The sequence below is a fragment of the Hippoglossus hippoglossus genome, chromosome 11 (assembly GCF_009819705.1).
Source record: "Hippoglossus hippoglossus isolate fHipHip1 chromosome 11, fHipHip1.pri, whole genome shotgun sequence".
NCBI lineage: Eukaryota > Metazoa > Chordata > Actinopteri > Pleuronectiformes > Pleuronectidae > Hippoglossus > Hippoglossus hippoglossus.
Genome location: NC_047161.1, coordinates 4,148,155 through 4,165,614, shown reverse-complemented (window position 1 = coordinate 4,165,614; position 17,460 = coordinate 4,148,155). Strand labels below are relative to the sequence as shown.

Genomic DNA, 17,460 nt, shown 5'->3' with positions numbered 1-17,460 from the left:
GTCCCTGGTGGTGCAGGTTAAAACAAACCTTGTGAGCCGCCATGAACTGTCACAGCTTGTTCTCCAGCAGAACTAAGAGTCAGATAAACCGAAGCTCAACTGTGTTTTAGAATCGTCCCAGCACATCTACACGGGGACAGAGGAGAAGCCGAGGCAGTGCCGCTTGTTCTGATTAAATTAGGTCAAATGAGAGGTTGTGATAACATTAGATAACGATCAGTTCTGTCTGTATCAGGTATCAACATGTGCAGAGGAGATGAAGAGTCGTGGAAAGCTGAGGCAAGCTTCTCAAATTTAATTTAATTGTTTTCATTTCTCTACGTTTGCTTCATGTCTGTTTTTTTCCACTGAGCACATGAAACAAACAAAGGAACAAGCTGCTGGAAACCTGTGACACTCATCCCCCGGAAACCGTTTTCTTTCTGTGCACTTGCCCTCCGTACAGTGTAATCTGATATTGACCTAGAATGAAGCACTCAGTATGAAACCACATTTAAATCCACTAGATCCAGATTTTTATCAAACGTACACACTCATAAATACAAGTCCTATAAACATGCCTGTTTTGTTTTTTTTATCAAGATCCAATAATTATTCTCTGAGAAATCAAGGAAAATGTTGAAAATGTCTCAGGATGTTAAAGAAAGTGAAAAAATAAAATCCTGGATCTGCACCCTGATCCAGATCAAAGCCAAAATGTTATGGGTTCTTCCTTTGGTCAGACCCGGCCCCTCCTCAAGGCTTCATGGTTTTGCATATTCCTGCTCACAGACAAACAATCACAGACAGAAACTCAACCTTCTTGGCAGAAATTACAAATACAAGGTATTTAGACAATACGCAAATTACAGGTACACACGTATTTGGCCTCCGTGTGTATGAGTCAAGATGTGGAACATCTTATTTCAGCACAATTAGATGACACAAAAATAAACTACACTTTTTATCAATGGGACAAATTAGCATTTAAAATAAAAATGAAAACAAGGAAGTATGAATACAAATTTGAGTAAAACAGGACCATAAACCTGCACTTTTAACATGCTTAAAATGTATAAATGCATTTTAGTATAATATCAAATATAATGTGTCCACAATAGCATTTGATTTTATGGAGGTAAAGTTCTATGGACTACGAACATTTATTAAAATAGTAATTTGTGCTAAGTACAGTTTTTTAGTATTTGTACTTGACTTCTAACCACTAGATTTCAGAGCCAAATATTGTACTTTTTACTCTTTATAGTTTAATTTATTGATATATTTTACGTATAAATCACATTAACAAGTAACGTCTAAAGCTTTTTAACGGACCTGCTGATTCAATTTGTCACCACAAACGACCTATTTCACATTTTAACAAAACCCTAAATACATTGTAATTCTGCAAAACATCTGACTAAATTAAAGTTTGAATCTAATAATCCAAACCCTACGTTTAATCATTGTAAAGGTGACAAACGCTTATATAAAACAGAGAAGTTTCCTGGGGGCTGTACTCACACACACACGCACAGATAGACTCGCTCTTCACCTCACACATGTTTAAAATGCCATCGTGAAGCATGACTCATTCTGTCTTATATGCAAATAACAGCGGCTGGAGTGTGTGCGAGGACAAACTCAGCACAGGAGTGTTCACAAGTCGAGACTTGGCAACTTGTTCCTACAGATTCATTTAGAGCCAGAGAGAGTGAAACAGGTGGACAGTGTGTTCACAGTATCTCCTCCCTTCTTCTAATGATACAGCAGTTTTTTGTTATGATGAATAGTAAGTATGCAGCAGTAAAGGTCACATGTATGACCTACTTTATATAATCTAGTCATTCAGGATAAGATAGTCATCAACATCAACCACTTCCCATTCACTGTTTTAATGCAGCAGTGAAACAAAGCACGAGGTGGAAGTTTCCTGTGCAACTTTCTCATGAAAAAAGAGAATTTATTTATGGTTCATTTAAGGGCAGGAAAATGTGTAGTTGCTCATCTGCTTGTAAAGTAACACAACTTTCTCAGGTAAATATAAACGAAGGTTACGCATGTTTGATTATGGCGCTTCCTGCTGGACTGATGCAAAATAGCTTTTGCCTTTAATGCAAAGTTGCGGCAAAGAACCTAAATGTAAAGAAGAGTCAAGTCAGTGTTTATTTATTTCAATTATTCCAGAATCAAAAATCACAAATTTGCCTCGAGAAGTGTTACAGAAAAAAGGTGAAATGGACCTTTTGCTCCTTTGGTAGCGATTAGTTTTGGTCACCACTTTAATTAAGATCACTTTATTTGATCTATTCTATTTAACTTAATAGTTTGTATAAGACAAAAGTATTTGCTTCTTACGATCTATGTATTTATATTAGACTTTATCTAATACTTCTTCAAATACAGTATCTAGTCATTTCAATTGGATGTCCGGAGCACAAGCATGACATTTTATGTCATAATAATATAATAATAATATATTTTATTCGTACGTTCATTTATTATTATCAATGTATGGGCTCAGTGCTGCTTTATAATAATTAGTAATAATAATTAATAACAATCTGGTTTTAATATAATAATACAAAATTAACTTTTGTGCACTTTGTATGTAAACATGATATATTATTACTATTGTTGTAATAATTAGTAGCAGAAGAAGGAGGAGCATAAACTGCGACGGACTACATTACCCAGAAGTCCACTGGGCCTTGCGCAGCCGCAGTCTGACTTTATGACGCCTGTTTGGCTGTGTGTGGCTAATGCTAGCTAACAAACACAGGCTGCAGTGATGTAGTTCACAGAAGAGCCACTTTAACCCGAGGACACCGGCTAACGTCAGCTAACACATGCTAACACGAGCTAACAGTCTTATCCGGGTTTGAGGTCGCTTCACCGGGGGCTCAGTTCGCCCAACCCGCTCGCTCGCTGGCTACACGCTAGCTACACGCTAGCTAACTCGCTGGTGTGTGAGGTTAGCGATGCGCTGCGGTTTGTTTCGGTTAGCTAGCCCATTAGCTTAGCTGCCAGGCGGTGTTGTTGTTGTTGTTGTTGTTGTTGTTTTTTTGTTGGAGCTGATATAAACACACACACACACACGCCACCGTCCCCGCGTTTGATGCCGCTGCTGCTGTCAGGAGTCCGGCTAAGATGTGGCAAAGTGTCGGGCTCACGCTGCTGGTCATTGTGGCCACACTGGTCTGTGCGCTGCTCTTCATGTTGTTCGGTGAGTTTAAACATGACCAACCACAACACACACACACACACACACACACACGACCTTTAACACATGTTGTGTGGTGGAGTCCACACGTGTGATCTGTGTGAGACTTTAAACTGAGACAGCTGCTGTGAATATAATGAAATACAAACAGTTTCCAAAGCTAAAATGTGGAACTGCTCCTTTTACTGTGGCCTCATGGCAGTTCGGTGTATTGAGTGTCTTTGACAGGTTTCTATTTATATCGTGTGCCCAGCAGGAGTCAGGAGGTTGTTCCTTCACCATCTCTTTCACTCTTCTTCTTCTTCTTCTTCTTCTTCTTCTTCCTCTTCCTCTTCTTCCTCCTCACAAACTCGTCTTCAGACCATGAAGAAGACATGAACCAGTTTCTGAGTCCTGAGTTGGTCTGGAACGGTTTTAGACTTGGAGATAATATCATTCGTGGTTTTTATTAGTCAGTTGATGTCAGTTCCTGTTTCTTCTTGCAGCTGAAGATGCTTCTCTTCTTTATGACCTGGTTTTAACGTCCGTCCACAAGTGTTGACACTGTTCACAAAGATGGACGACATGAAAAGTGAAGCCAAAACATCTGTATCGCTCCGTGGTGGCTGGTTGAGCTTTAGGTCATAAACCCTGCCCCGAGTAGATCTGGACAAAACTAAAAGTCAAAGTACAGGTCAAATAAATGTTTCTCAAAGTTTGGTTTTAATCAGTTACTTGTTTTATAAAGATGGGGTGAAACCTCATGATTGACAGTTGAGACCTCCATCCCTACTGCGGAGAATCCAAAGGCACAAGATGGCGGCGTTTTTTTATCCAGGATGTTTTGGTTTCATTTCTGAATATCGGGAGAGAATGTGGAGACACGTAATCTATGACACATCTTTTTAACTCAGACTGCGCAAACACCACATCATTTGGTGTCGGTGAACACAAATGACGTCAGTGTTTTCCCCGCACTGGGCAGAATGTTTTCTTGGAAATGACGTGAATTTAAAAAACATGTTTTCAGCGTAAAACAAAGGGCACTCTGTAGATTCATTTTCTCCCTCCTGTCTGTGTTTGATTCAGGAAATCAGGTCGAGTTAGGACATGGAGAGATGGAAAAACACACAATGCTGTGGGTAATAACACTTTCAGCCTTTCTCTCCTCTAAAATATCTTCTCTCTCTCCCCCTCCTCAGGTTGGTATGTAGTCTGGCAGCTCTTCTTATCCAAGTTCAAGTTCCTGCGTGAACTTGTCGGGGACGCTGGCACCCCACAGGCTGAAACTCAACCGTCCGAAACCAAGAGCGAACGCACAGCGAACGCCCCGGCTCGAAATCGGCCCAGGACTGCACGCCAAAGAGTTACCTTTCCAGAAAGCACTTCGTAGATCGCCCCTGACGGCCACTGTGTCTCTGCACCGGAAACCGCTCTCACACCCTGATGCTACAGACGCCACCGTGTGATCATCAGAGATCCTCCCCGCCGACCCTGCACTCTACACTACTCCCCCCTCACCAGGACACTTTAAACCAACCAGGAAGAACTTCTGGTTTCAAAGGGAAAAGCCATTAATGTACATTGCTGTCCATTTCTTTATGTCCTCTGTTTGTATGTTTATGTACTGAGCAGTGACACCGGGGCTCCACTCTGTCCCACAGTCATTCTGCAGTAGTGCCGGCCGGCTTTCATCAGCTCCCACGCTGCTTCCTGCCTCTGGGGAGTGTTGAGCTGCTCCAACACACAAAGAGATGGATTCACTCTCTTGCATACATGTTGTAAATCGTGTACTTTTAGCAGATGTTGGCTGCAAAACTGTCAACGCTGAGCTCGTCCGCATCATTTCAACAAGAACAAACTGAAGGTAGAAACTGAAATTGTGATATGTACAACTGACAACTTTATTTACAACAGAGAGTGCAATGAAAGGAATGTTCACGCTGTTATTTCCCTGTTTCTCGCACAGTGACTAACTCTGCGTGTTATGGTGGAAACTGTCTCGTGCAGTAGATGATGCCCAAAGCCGACAAATGACAAGGTTTCTTTTCAGTAAAATGTGAAATGGGACCTGTTCCTTGCAACTTCTCCTTCGCCCCTTTTTACACACGTTTATACTTGAAGAGTCAGGAGAACGTTTCAAGGAAGAGACAGTTGGTGTTTTAGAAGCTGCTACATAGTTTAGCTGACGTCTCGGAGAAGAGACGAGGCAGAAAAACCTGCACGAGTCTGAACCTCCTCCCGTTCCCTGTGCCTCTGTCTGTACCAGTGCCTGTCTCGATGGCATCCACTGTGTGTTACCCGGCCTCCAGCAGTCACTTAGTGCTCATTACATGGCGAGTCGAAGCTCACCAGCGCCTGCTCCATATTCCCTCCAGGTACAATGTTACTCTTGCACCTTCTTATCAGCGATGATTTTTTTTTTTTTTTTTTTCAGAGGAGGAGCTGTAGCTTCAAATAAACAACGCCATGAATATACTGAGCTCTGTCCTGTTTTCTTTAATACGAAAGTGAGTGATGCAGAATAGAGAAAAATCTGTCCTCATTCTGTGTATACACATGTAAGTAATTGAGTTTTAGCCTTTTAAAATTCATTATTACAGCTGGAATAATGAGTCAATTGACGTATGTTTCAGATTTGCAGCTTTTTCTACTCTTGACATTTCATCTGTCGGACATTTGATTTCACACAAGGCTCTAGTTACTGTTTGACTATTGAAATGATCGATTGATTTAGAACATATTCAGCAGTTTAATCGACAAAGAACAGAATCTGTAAGATGTAAACAGACAAAGCTGATTGAACAAATGCAAGTGCACCATCACCTCCACCTCTCGACACTCAGGGTTGTGATGAAACCTCGTGTTACAGAAGCCTTCACTGTACCTCTGTAACTCTGGATCATAGTTGATCTGCTGTGTGTTGTCACAGCTGTGTTCAAACCTTCACCTGAGATTTAGACTTTTTCATGACCATAGACAATATAGTTTGTAGCTGATACCGACAGATGACGTGGAACAACAACCTTTTAAACGTAGTTGGCTACGTGAGCTCCCTCACGTCCTTCTACAGTTTGACCACAGGGGGGCAGTATCGCACTTATAGAAAAAAACATCCAAACACACCTGAGCCTGAAGGTGAGTATTTGTGAGGACTAGGGGGGGAAGTAACTTATTACTTTTGCTCAAGTAAATGTTTTGTACTTAAATGCAGTTTCGAGGTACTTGTACTCTTTATAGTAATCAATATTTACACTTTATTACGATTCAAAAGGTTTATATTGAGCTTTTTACCTCATTGCCTGAAAACTTTCTCATTTTGTTCCACAGATCTGATTCCAATTAACCATTAAAGATAATAAAAAGTAAATTAGTTTTATGTTGCCCACATGTTTTGATCAGAGTAAAGTTAATGACATGTTTTTTTTTTTACTCTGGCACCAACAGGGCAGCTGTTTTAATTTTAAGGGGAATTTAGAGACAAAAACAGACTCTAAAACTTACCAAAGTAAAAAACTAAACAATAAAACAAGTATGCACCGACTCCAGTGAAATCTCTCTCTGCTGCCCGATTTCTAATAGCTGCCATAAATTACTGTCCCAGACCTCGGAGCAGAGAATTAATCTTCTGTGTGTATAATCTATACTGAGTCTGCCGAGCTTTAAAAGACCATTTTATTCTCTGACAAGGCTTAATGCATTTCACCCCCAAGGGTCATTAGCTTATTCCTAAACTGCTCGTACCTAATGCAACGATTGTGGCTGCAAACATGCTGCAAACCCCCCCCCCCCCCCCCCCCCCCTGTTATAATAAAGACTATGTTTTCTCGAGTTGCAGACTTTTAAAGCCAGATTATTCTAAAACGCTTAGTATTCGTGGGGGTAAAGTAAGAGGTTGACTCTTTTTAAAGTTCAACTGATTTGAATTTCACTGCAGCTTGTGGTTTTTAGACCTTTTTCTGTGTCAGTCAGCTCTTTTGAAACTCAAATGAGAATTTCTCTCACGACTGAGACACAACTTTTCCTCTCTGTGCAGCAGTTTGCATTTTGAGTAGCTGAGAACGCGCCGAGAATCCAGTGTTTGAAACTTAAGTATATTTTGACGGGGATGATTATATACTTTTTCTGGTCTCGTAAAAAAATCTTAAATGCAGGACCTTTACTTGTAAGTATGTATTTCTAAAGATGGAGAAATTATAGAAAATTGACTCTTGGGTACTGACAGGTAAAAAGCCTGTCACTCCCAGTACTCATATATACTGAGACCTTTCTCTTTGTGGCCATTTTGTTGATCTTTTCAGTTGTTGTCTAACTATTAGTTGTGATTTTGTGTCTCCTTGTAGTAATTGTGTGTCTCTGTAGATATTTTGTGTCTCTTTCTTATTGATTTTGATCTATTAGTAGTGATTTTGTGTCTGTTTCTAGGGATTTTGTGTCTCTTTTTGGTTGATTTTGTACCAGTCTGTAAAAACATAGTCACAAAATGCATTTGTATTTATTTAATTTACCTCACATTTTGAATTAAAGTTCATAAAGTTAATTCTTAGGAACTCTCCTGACACGGAATGAATTCCGTCGACTACGACAGTTTACATGCTGTGACACAGTTTAACCTGTAGGTGGTGGGCTGGGCTACAATGACATGTGGTGTGAGTCGGGATGGCGCGAAATCACCGGAACACCTGACGCGTTAAAGACTGTAACTTCCTGTTATTGTTCTCAGGTGAGTGAGAAGCTTAGATTCACCAAATAAGCAGTAAAATGGTTTAAAATGCAAACGGATTCATTCAGTAATAACTTGTGTAAAACGTACAACAGCCCAGTGAACGGGAGAAGGAATAAGCACTTGTTTTAGCATGCTAACTGGAGCTAGCCTGTGCTAACACACCTAAGTAAGGTGGCTGAGTATCCTGTTATGCTAGCTGGATAGCTAAGCTAAGCTAAGAGAAGAATAGATAAGACTTTATTGATCCCTCGTCGAGGAATTCCACTCATTACAGATTCAGATCTCTTTAGACAGAGTCTGTTTCACAAGAGACCCTTTGCCCTCTTGGCCCCCTCTTGGCCCCCTCGGCCTGTCTCTGGTGATCAATTTATTTGTCTCCACTGTGGTATGGCTGCTTCGACCCAATCAAATGTAAACAAGAAATAGATCTGGGTTATTCCGAGTGCAGTAACGGAGACATCTCACTGTGGTATGACTCAAATGTTGAGAATCCACTCGTCCAGAAGCTCCTGCATCCGTCACTCAGTGGAAACAGATGCAGAAAATTAAGAAACCACCCTTACAGTAAACTGCCTATATGAGGCAAACCTTAGCCTCAAGTTTGATTCATGCTGAGGATGCCACCTCTCCCCCAGATTTGGCTGGCCTCAGCTCTGCCTGCAGCTGGGGCCTTTTTCGAGGCCCCACTGAGCTACGAAGCTGTAATTTCAGAGCCTGCAAATACTTTACAGGAAATGATTGTGGTAAGCCAAGGAAATGACATAGACTCTCCAGCGCTCCTCCAACTCTTACTTTATATATGTGTGTATATAGCGAGAGCCTAGTTGCTGGTTGTAGGTGTAGTACGTTATCGCTCTGATGACCTTTTACCGTGTGTTTGCTCACTCGACAGACAGGTGAACAGCTGAGGTTTTGATTGCAGGTGCTCTCACTGCAAATTTCCATCTCAGCAGTCCAATACCTGTTTTGCAGTTTCTCTGCCTGACTAGACGGTATCTCATCGGGCAGCTCGGAGACAAACCTCTCCAGGGGATTTGAACAAAATGCAGCTTGTCTGTGCAGCACCTTGCGTAGTTATGGAATTGTGGTCAACCAAAGACAGTCGTTAATGAGATGATGGGCACGATGCCCCCGATGACGGGATACACACCGAAGCTTCTGCAGCTGTTGTGTCCAGGACTATGCGTTCTGGCCCTGGTGGATCTATTAAAGCTGCCAGAGTTAAAATAACTCATTGATTCATCAATCTCTCCCCAGGTCTCCGGCATTTACATCAGCCAAAAGCAATTCTTCTCACTGGTTGAGAGCCACACGATGTCCTGACATTATTACTGCCCTGCAAAGGCCAAACAAACTGAAAGTAGCTGCATTGCTTCAAGCCCTTATTTGTTACTGAAAAGTATCTTGTTAATTCAATTATTCCACATTACTTAAGGAGGAAGCATCCAAATCCAATCATGATTGTGAAGAACTCCGCTAAACCTCTATTAATGGTCGCAGTTATATTCATGGTGCCCAGAGGATGTGGTGCTACTAGCATGTAAAAGTTGAACTCATCCAGTTTCATTTTGTATCTTAGCCTCTCCGGGTACAGAATCTAGCATTGTCCCCTGAGGATGAATCCCAATAACTCTGGTGAAGCCCTGACTTTTCTCTTTGGAGGTTTAAAGTCTTCTCTTATCGAGTGAAGCGAGTCAACGTGATCATTCAATCCAACAGTAATCAGATTGCTATGAAACTGCTCCTGTGACTTTTTATATTGCACCTCCGACCGGTTAAAGTTTATGACCAAGTGCCTGCAAAGCTAATGACATTCTTCAGCTGTAAGACGAAGGCTCTGTTACCTGACTATCTGTTTGCAAGTGAGCCTGAAAACTTTCAATGCCTTTTTATTCTCTTAAAGTGCACTGCTGCTGCTGCTTTCTGCCTTTGTCGGCCAGATTAACAGAGACGGACCTTTAAGGTGGATCTGACGTCTCCTGATTTACCGTCTGTCTTTTTTTTTAAAGAAGTCTTTCCACTGCAAATTCCTTTCTTACTTATCTCCCCGGAGAGCCCTGGGAGGAATGCAGTGAATAATAAAAACACTTAGATTGCTTGTAAGTGCCAGCCTGTGTGAGCTTGTAGGATGTTTAATGAGATTTTCTGATTGGGAGCTGAAGGGGGGGAGGAAGTAGTCATGGGCATCTCTTCCTCACGCAGGCCCATCTATCTATCCACAGAGCCGCCTCTCCACAGGGTCACACTATATTTCACTCAGATTACAGTGAGAGAGAGGAGAGAGGGAGAGGATGAGGAAACACAAAGGTTGTTTGTTTCCCTGTTGCAGAAGACGCGCAGTCGTTCTGGACATTTTATCAATTCCCTACACTTTGAACCAGAGAGAATGTGCTGCAGCTGATAGTGTCGCTCGGAAAAACACGTTTCTCACGGTCCAGAGGACATGTATAGCGGCGTCTCGTCCTTTGCTTGCCCCTCATTATTCTCCGTGTGTCATATCTAATGTTCTGCAACAAAGTGAGGAATTATTTGGCACGGCCACCGTATTCCAGCCGCTCTGTCCCGCTTCATGTGAAATCCTTTCAGCCCCGTCTTTCAGCGAGCTCTTGTCACGATTAGAGGGAACAAGTGACTGATCAGATATGACTTGAATCAGAAATATCCTGTAGGGGTCCACGGGGATTTGATTTGGTTTGACAAGACTTTGGATTAAAACCACAGTGACAGTGATATTTTATTATCTGTAAATGTAGCTCTTTACTATTATTACCTCTGCCAAAGAGGTTATGTTTTCACCCCGTGTGTTTTTTGTTTGGTTTGTCTGTTTGTAAACCAGATTACACAAAAACTACTTAACAGATTACATCAAACTTGGTGGAGTGATGAGACACAAGCCAAGAAAGAATCCATTAAAGCGGCAGATCCAGGAATTCTTTGTTCCCTTTTGTTAATCTTCTCAGGAAATAATATGTCGATCTAGTTTAGGAGACTGACATTTGTTGTAGCTTGATTGAATTCAAGAGAACTGTTTGTCCTTGGTGGATGTTTGTGCTCTACTCAGTCATTCTTGTTATTATCTTTCTTTTCTCTGATGAATTCAATAATAATACTCGATATAATAAGTGTACTCATACGTGAGTCATTTGGAATCACATCTATGCTCCTTCAGTAATCTGCCTGTGTGCCTTTTGTTAAACTGTGGATTCAAGGTTTATGACGTTTTACCAGATGTTTTAAAAGCAGCAGGGAAAATACCTAATTACACAGAACTGACAATTACTGTTTCCTGGGAGAGGCGGCGGAAGTTGGATCAAACAGATTGTTAAAAACGGGGTCAAGTGCTCATGAGGGCACATGTGTATAATTTCATTTTGTTGATAGTGACACTGATTTCATTGTTTGTCATCGCACTGTTTGGAGACTCAGTGACCCCAGATTACAGTTTTTACTTGTACTATCTCCAATGTTCTTCTTTAAGTTATTTTTCCATCTTTTACAATTGAAGGTTCTTATGGAACAGTTATGTTGCACGAGCACAAATAACACTGTTGGTTTAAATGGTATTGATGAAGTGGATTAATATGAAAATGTATTGTGATTTTTAACCATAAAATAAATCTAACTCCAATAAATTGGATATATCACTGGCAGATATGAGTAAATAAAATGTCTCCCTAAGATATAACAACAATAATAACCACCTTCTTTTTACTTATTAAACCACTCTGCTCGTTTTTCTCTCACTATAACAAATGAGTTATGCCAGAAATGAAAAGACAGTCACATGGTTAAGAACAATCTTTTACTTTGTGGAAATCTCCACACACACATCGACATTAAACGTGATTTTACAAGGAGATCTTTACTGTCACACTCAGCAGTAACACACATCCACGACGTTTTACAGGTGAAAACAAAAAAACAACAGGACATCTCATAAGGTGCTTCTTAATACGCAACAGGAATGTTATGAAAAATGTCCACGTATCCTACAGAGACACCAACACTGCATCTACATATATAATATAAAACAATCTACACAAAAATAGAGCAAATATTTACAGGACCGACTATTTACAACATCCAAACAAGCTGAAAGATGAAGAGCATATATACATATATGTATGTTAATATATATATATATATATATATGCATGCTGTAAATATATATATTTATGGTAGATTAATGTACACATGGAGACTGTGGTGAAATGTACAGGAGCAACATGGTTGAAAATCATGAATGAGCCATTTGCAGCAACTGTTCTTTAAACTGCTGCGAGTGATGTGAGAGGTCGGTGACTCGGTCCACCATCTCCTGGATGGCGACAGTGTTCGGGTAGTTCAGGGCGGCCGTTTTGGTCGCAGCCACCACCGTCTTTAACAAGTCACACAGCACGTTGCTGGAGTTCATCACCCTGTTTGCCACCTCGGGGGCCGAGGCCTGTCTGGACAGAGTGTCCCCGATGAAGACCAGTTTGTGGGCACTGAGGATGACAAACTTGCTGTGCGCTACGAAGATGCGGGGAGGCTGCCCGGTGCTGACGCAGCCGAAGAAGGCGTCGACGGCGCTGAGCAGCGTGACGAAGTGCTGCTCGCACTGATCCGAGTAGAAGCCGAGCAGCTGGCCGTCGCGAGCGCACATGTGAGTGGAGGGGGACAGGGTGGAGGAGGAAGAGTCTGGGGCGGGGGCTACTGGGGCTACTGGGGCGGAGGTTACAGGCAAGTGCTGGTGGGGCGTCCACTGTGTGATGTCATTCTCCACGGGCTTGATCACTTCCTGCTCCAGCTTCTTGAACTGATTGATCTGTGAAGGGTGACAGGATTCAGATTAGTTGCTTGCTAGCATGTATCATATCTCTGGTTTATCACAGGAACAGTCAGATGAGGACGAGCTCCGAGAAGCTGCGTCTGAGATTAAAACTCCGAGACAGAATCAGTAACTCTCTCTGATCATCAACTCATGATTTTTTCAAACGCATATTCGCTGGTTCCAAAAATAACTCAAACAGAGAAATCTCTCCCCCTGAACTTGCCCCAAGACTCATGCTCGCGGCTTCATCAGTGTAACAACGTCTGTGACAGTGAAAACAAACAGAAAGTCTCACTTGTTCTTGTCCCAGCTGCACTTGACTCTGTTTGATGATGTTTTCTTTCTCCAGCAGCTCCTTCTGCTGACGCTCAAAGTCCTCTTTGCCCTGCGGAGGAAAACCAAGGAGTGAGAACTCACTCATGTTGACCAGGTTTGACTTTTAACACATGAAACGCGAGTCAGAAACACACTTCTGTGCTTTGATATCATTGGGAAAATAATCAACGACGCAATGAGCTTAAAAACCCTAATGAACTTTGGCTGGTCTGCACAAAAATAACTGAAACATTATCTACAAACTTAGGAAAAACATAAAAAAGTACAGAAGCTTATTGCTGCCACGACATAAATAGAAAATCAGATCAATATCACATTATAACCTAATAGATTATTGTTTATTGTTAGTCTTTTTCCTGTGCAGCACTAATATGCTTCTGTCGAAAACAATGTACATATAGTGATCACAAAAATACGACAATTTATCCCAATATGAGTATATTTGAAAATTTCTAACTTCCACACTTAACAGAAGAAAATCTACAGGAGAATGTTCTACGGCAAAAAAAGTATAAAGCTCAACACACGGGTTTTAACTTGACGTGTTCATGTAGCATTTACCTGCAGGTGCACGTAATCGTAGTCCTCCATCCAGCTTTTCACACACTTCTCACTGTTGTTCATGTTGTCTTTGTCCTGGATGGAGGGAACAGGGAAGGGCTTGGTCTTGTCCCCATAGTTGTCGTTATCGGAGGAGGGAGAGGTGAGCGGGTGGATCGTGTTCTCGTCAGGCGTGCTCCCGTTAGAGAAAGACCCGTCCACGTGGGTCGGCCTGAACAGCAGCTCAGCATTGCTGCCTATCGTGGAGGCCAGCGGCTTGGCGTCGTCGGGCACGGTCCTGGAGACCATGACGAAGCGGTCCAGGTCGTCGCTCTTGTTGTGGTGCTTTCCGGAGGAGGCCAGCGTGTTCAGGGCCCAGCTGCAGTTCTCCAGGACTTGGTAGATCTGCAGGAGGATCTGCTGCGAGTCCTCCAGGCGTCCCAGCTGCCGCCTCAGCTTGCTGTGCAGGCTGGAGTCCGACAGAGACGTGGCGTTCACTGCAGCCCCTCGACCAAACACAACGAAGTCCCCCAGAGCAGCCCTGATCCTGTCCAGCACTGTGCGCACGTCGTTAGCATGACGCTCCATGAAGGGAAACGTCCTCCAGTGAGGGGAAGCTGCCATTGTATGCAACGCCCAGACTGAAGCCTCCACGGCCTGCTGCAGGCGGTATAACCTCTGGACACCCGCGTCCACATCCAGAATGAGGCGGCCCTCAGAGCCGGAGCCCGTGGAGGACGAGGATGTGGACATGCTGCTGCGTGTGCTGCCGGTGCTGGAGAATGACAGACGGTTCACTCCGTCCGTCACGTCTCCTACTGCTCGAACATCCTGAGCGGGCATGTCGTAGATTCCCTTGCTTCCGTCTCTGTCAGAGGGGGAGGTCTTGTGCTGGGACGGCAGCTTGCCGCGAGGGATGTCGTATATGTCCTTCTGAGACACCGCACCTGAAAGAAGGGCAGGCGGAGGCACGTCGTAAATGCCCTCATTGCTGTTGGCATTCTGGTGTTGGTGGTGGACAGCAGGTTCCACGTTGGGGGGGAAATCATAATGGGACTGTGGGCTCTGCGCTGGCTTGGTGAGGGCGGGTGGGGGAACGTCGTAGATGCCCTCCTGCTTGTGTTTGAGAGGCTGCGGGAAGTCATAGTTTCCCTCCTGGAGCGCAGGGTTGGTCCTGCAGGGAGGCACCGAGTAGACCTGAGGAAGAAGATGAGATTACATTTCTTTAGATAATTTCCTGATTTCTATGAGTGTGTGAAGTTTGGTACAGCTGGATTGAGTTTTAGGAAACTGTTGGGCTGTTGTTGAGGTATGTGATCCACTACTTAGCCTTTCTAGTTTGTCTGAATTATCTTATACGAATGCATTGACTCTTTCATTCAGCCTCTGTTTTTTTGACTGCAGTCTTTTGTTTTGCAGGAGCCAGTTTTGTCCTTTACGTGACAGTACAGAACAGTCGACTCTGACCTGGTTACTGTGCAAATACAGTGGATGTGGGTTTTAACTGGATACTGTGTGTACAGCATTACTGCAGCTAGAGCGTGAGGGAGTCAAACAGCTTCTGGCTCCTGCAGACACCACATTTGAAACCCTTAAGTTTCTGCATTTGATTCCTTTCTCTAACGCAGCAACAGAGTAAAACAAAGCTTAATCCTCCCACGAGCTTGACAGAGCAGAGTGTGTGTGTCCCAGCCTGCATGACACAAAGCATGCTGGGAAGCGCACCAAGGTGAATAAAATGGTGGCCAGTAAGTGATTTCCATCAGCCTTGAAACGCTCTTTGCAGCTAGACGGGCTCGCCCAAAACTGTAATTAGGAACGACGCAAATAACAGGTCCCAGCATATTTCAGGTTATTACAAACAAACTGGTGGCGCTCTGCCTGGTCGGCTCTGGAAGTCTGGTGAAATTTTAGAGGTTCTGGAAAGAGAAGAGTTATGGCCTTGACTTTTTATCCACGCTGGAGATTTCAGACAGAGCCATACTAATGGAATTTTGGTTAAACTCAACTGGCAGGCAGAGCTCTCATTCGGTGCAGCCACAAGAATGTCCATAAATGAGACATTTGATGTATTATTCATTTACTGCAGACAATTAAGAGAAATACGAGGAACTGTATCAATAAACGTAAAATAACTATTTTCCGGACATAAGCGGCTCTGCCACTTCCTTAATTCATCTTCATTTGACTGAAACAAACGATGTGTACTCTCATTGTGGTGGGAGACGGACTGGCTGTTGAAAGGTTCTCTTACCCCTTGTGAAGAGGAAGGTATGTCGTAAACGCCTTGTGTCCTGTGGTCGAGTAGAGAGGGGGGGACGTCGTAGACTCCCTGGTTTCTGGCAGCGGCTTGCTGACCGGCAAACATCTGACCAGGAGGAATATCGTACACCTGAAACATGAAAGTGAAATGAGATAAACACCAGAGTTAAAAGGATACTCAAGAGCTAATGTGTTCTTTTAGAATATGAGCTAATTTGAACAGTCCAATAATTCTTCTGATTTCTTTTTGGGGAAAAACTAGTCGAGAACAAAGCAACACAATATGATATCACCTGTGATGTTGACGTGTTAGCAAAATAAAACAGCTGCCTAATGTGGTGTGTTTTAAATAGACAGTACAGGTCCCACTGTTGAACTGTACGTGCTGTGGAACACGAGACACCTACCCCCTGTGGTCTCATGGGTGGGACGTCATAGAGGTCCTGCTGATTGTGTTGGCCTGGGCTATAAGTGTAGGACTGTCCCACTCTGGTCGGGGTCACCACCTGTCCAATCACAGCAGGGGGAGAGACAAACAATCAGCGCTGCGGCTTAAATAACGACACCTGGAAGAACAGCAGTGCTCCGCACAAATGCTGAGGATCACACATTTTGTTGATTACAATGGAGGCAGATATGTTCCGAACATCCGCCCTGTTTCAGAATATTAGGAAACAACTGACGAAATGTGGAGCTGCAGGGAAGTGATTCTGTCTGGTCAGTAGCTCAGAAAACATCAAAAACACAACATCCTGGTTGTGTAAGGGTTATAATACTGCATTCTAAATTTAGATATGTAAAATATGAAACCTTAACAGCAAGAGAAGGCAAGTTGTAGCTACCCTTAGCTAACGCTAGCCTATAAAAGCTTCCAGTTCTTCCTAGCTTGGGCTATGACAGCAAATCCCTGTTGTACTGAATCAGAGTGTTTTATGTGATAGGAACTTTGCACTTGTAAAAAGGGAAATTTGGCTGTTTTCCTTCGTTTTAAAAGCAACACAACTCTCGATTTAAAGACCTGAAACCTGAAACGCGGGATGCATATTAAAGCTGTGACTATAGAAGCAAAAGACTGTTGTGATGGGCCGACATTCAATGAAGCGCTCCGCTGGACAAAAGACAGATGTAGACTTCAGTTCAACTAATGAAAATGGAATTAAAATGTAAAATTAATGTGGTTAAGCAGTAAAATAAGCTAAAGTCAAACTTCAGCAGCACTTTCTGGAACAGAAGAAATTTAAACCCCTGCGTTTTAGCTCGCACTGACTTCATCTGAATGGAAGCTGGTTTTATGATTAAAACTGTGTTGGAGAAGGAGTTTTATCATAGTACTGGCTGGATTGTGAGGTTTTTCATACTCTGGTGAAGTAATCATCATCGGTACAGATGACCACCTCCTATTAAAACCCAGGCATTTGGTGCTGTAGGATTTAACACACCTTTAAAATATTTGACACTGTGGTACAGACCGGCTTCGGCATAATGGTGTGATTATTACTTGGGAAAAACAAACATAATTCACACCACTGGCGTCACCTACACTCCGCCTGCGACATTAACCCCTGTTAATATTTCATCACATTTTCCCTCCTCCTTGTCCTG

At 42.8% G+C, this 17,460-nt stretch overlaps 2 protein-coding genes across 3 annotated transcripts in view; one reads left to right on the top strand and one right to left on the bottom strand.

Moving 5' to 3' along the window:
- Positions 1-2,692: 2,692 nt before the first annotated feature.
- Positions 2,693-5,663, top strand: smim13 (small integral membrane protein 13). The gene is made up of 2 exons (XM_034600230.1): positions 2,693-3,205; positions 4,384-5,663. The coding sequence occupies exons 1-2, from the start codon at positions 3,130-3,132 to the stop codon at positions 4,572-4,574; spliced, it is 267 nt and encodes an 88-aa protein (XP_034456121.1). The 5' UTR covers positions 2,693-3,129; the 3' UTR covers positions 4,575-5,663.
- Positions 5,664-11,690: 6,027 nt separating this feature from the next.
- Positions 11,691-17,460, bottom strand: part of nedd9 (neural precursor cell expressed, developmentally down-regulated 9) — a 29,606-nt gene continuing 23,836 nt past the window's right edge. For both annotated transcript variants that reach the window (XM_034600045.1, XM_034600046.1), the window contains exons 3-7: positions 16,266-16,364; positions 15,851-15,988; positions 13,618-14,793; positions 13,016-13,105; positions 11,691-12,714 (exon numbers count right to left, since the gene is read on the bottom strand). In XM_034600045.1, coding sequence (XP_034455936.1) covers positions 12,145-12,714; positions 13,016-13,105; positions 13,618-14,793; positions 15,851-15,988; positions 16,266-16,364 — 2,073 coding nt within the window. In that variant the 3' untranslated portion in view covers positions 11,691-12,144. The remainder of the gene's footprint in view (positions 12,715-13,015; positions 13,106-13,617; positions 14,794-15,850; positions 15,989-16,265; positions 16,365-17,460) is intronic.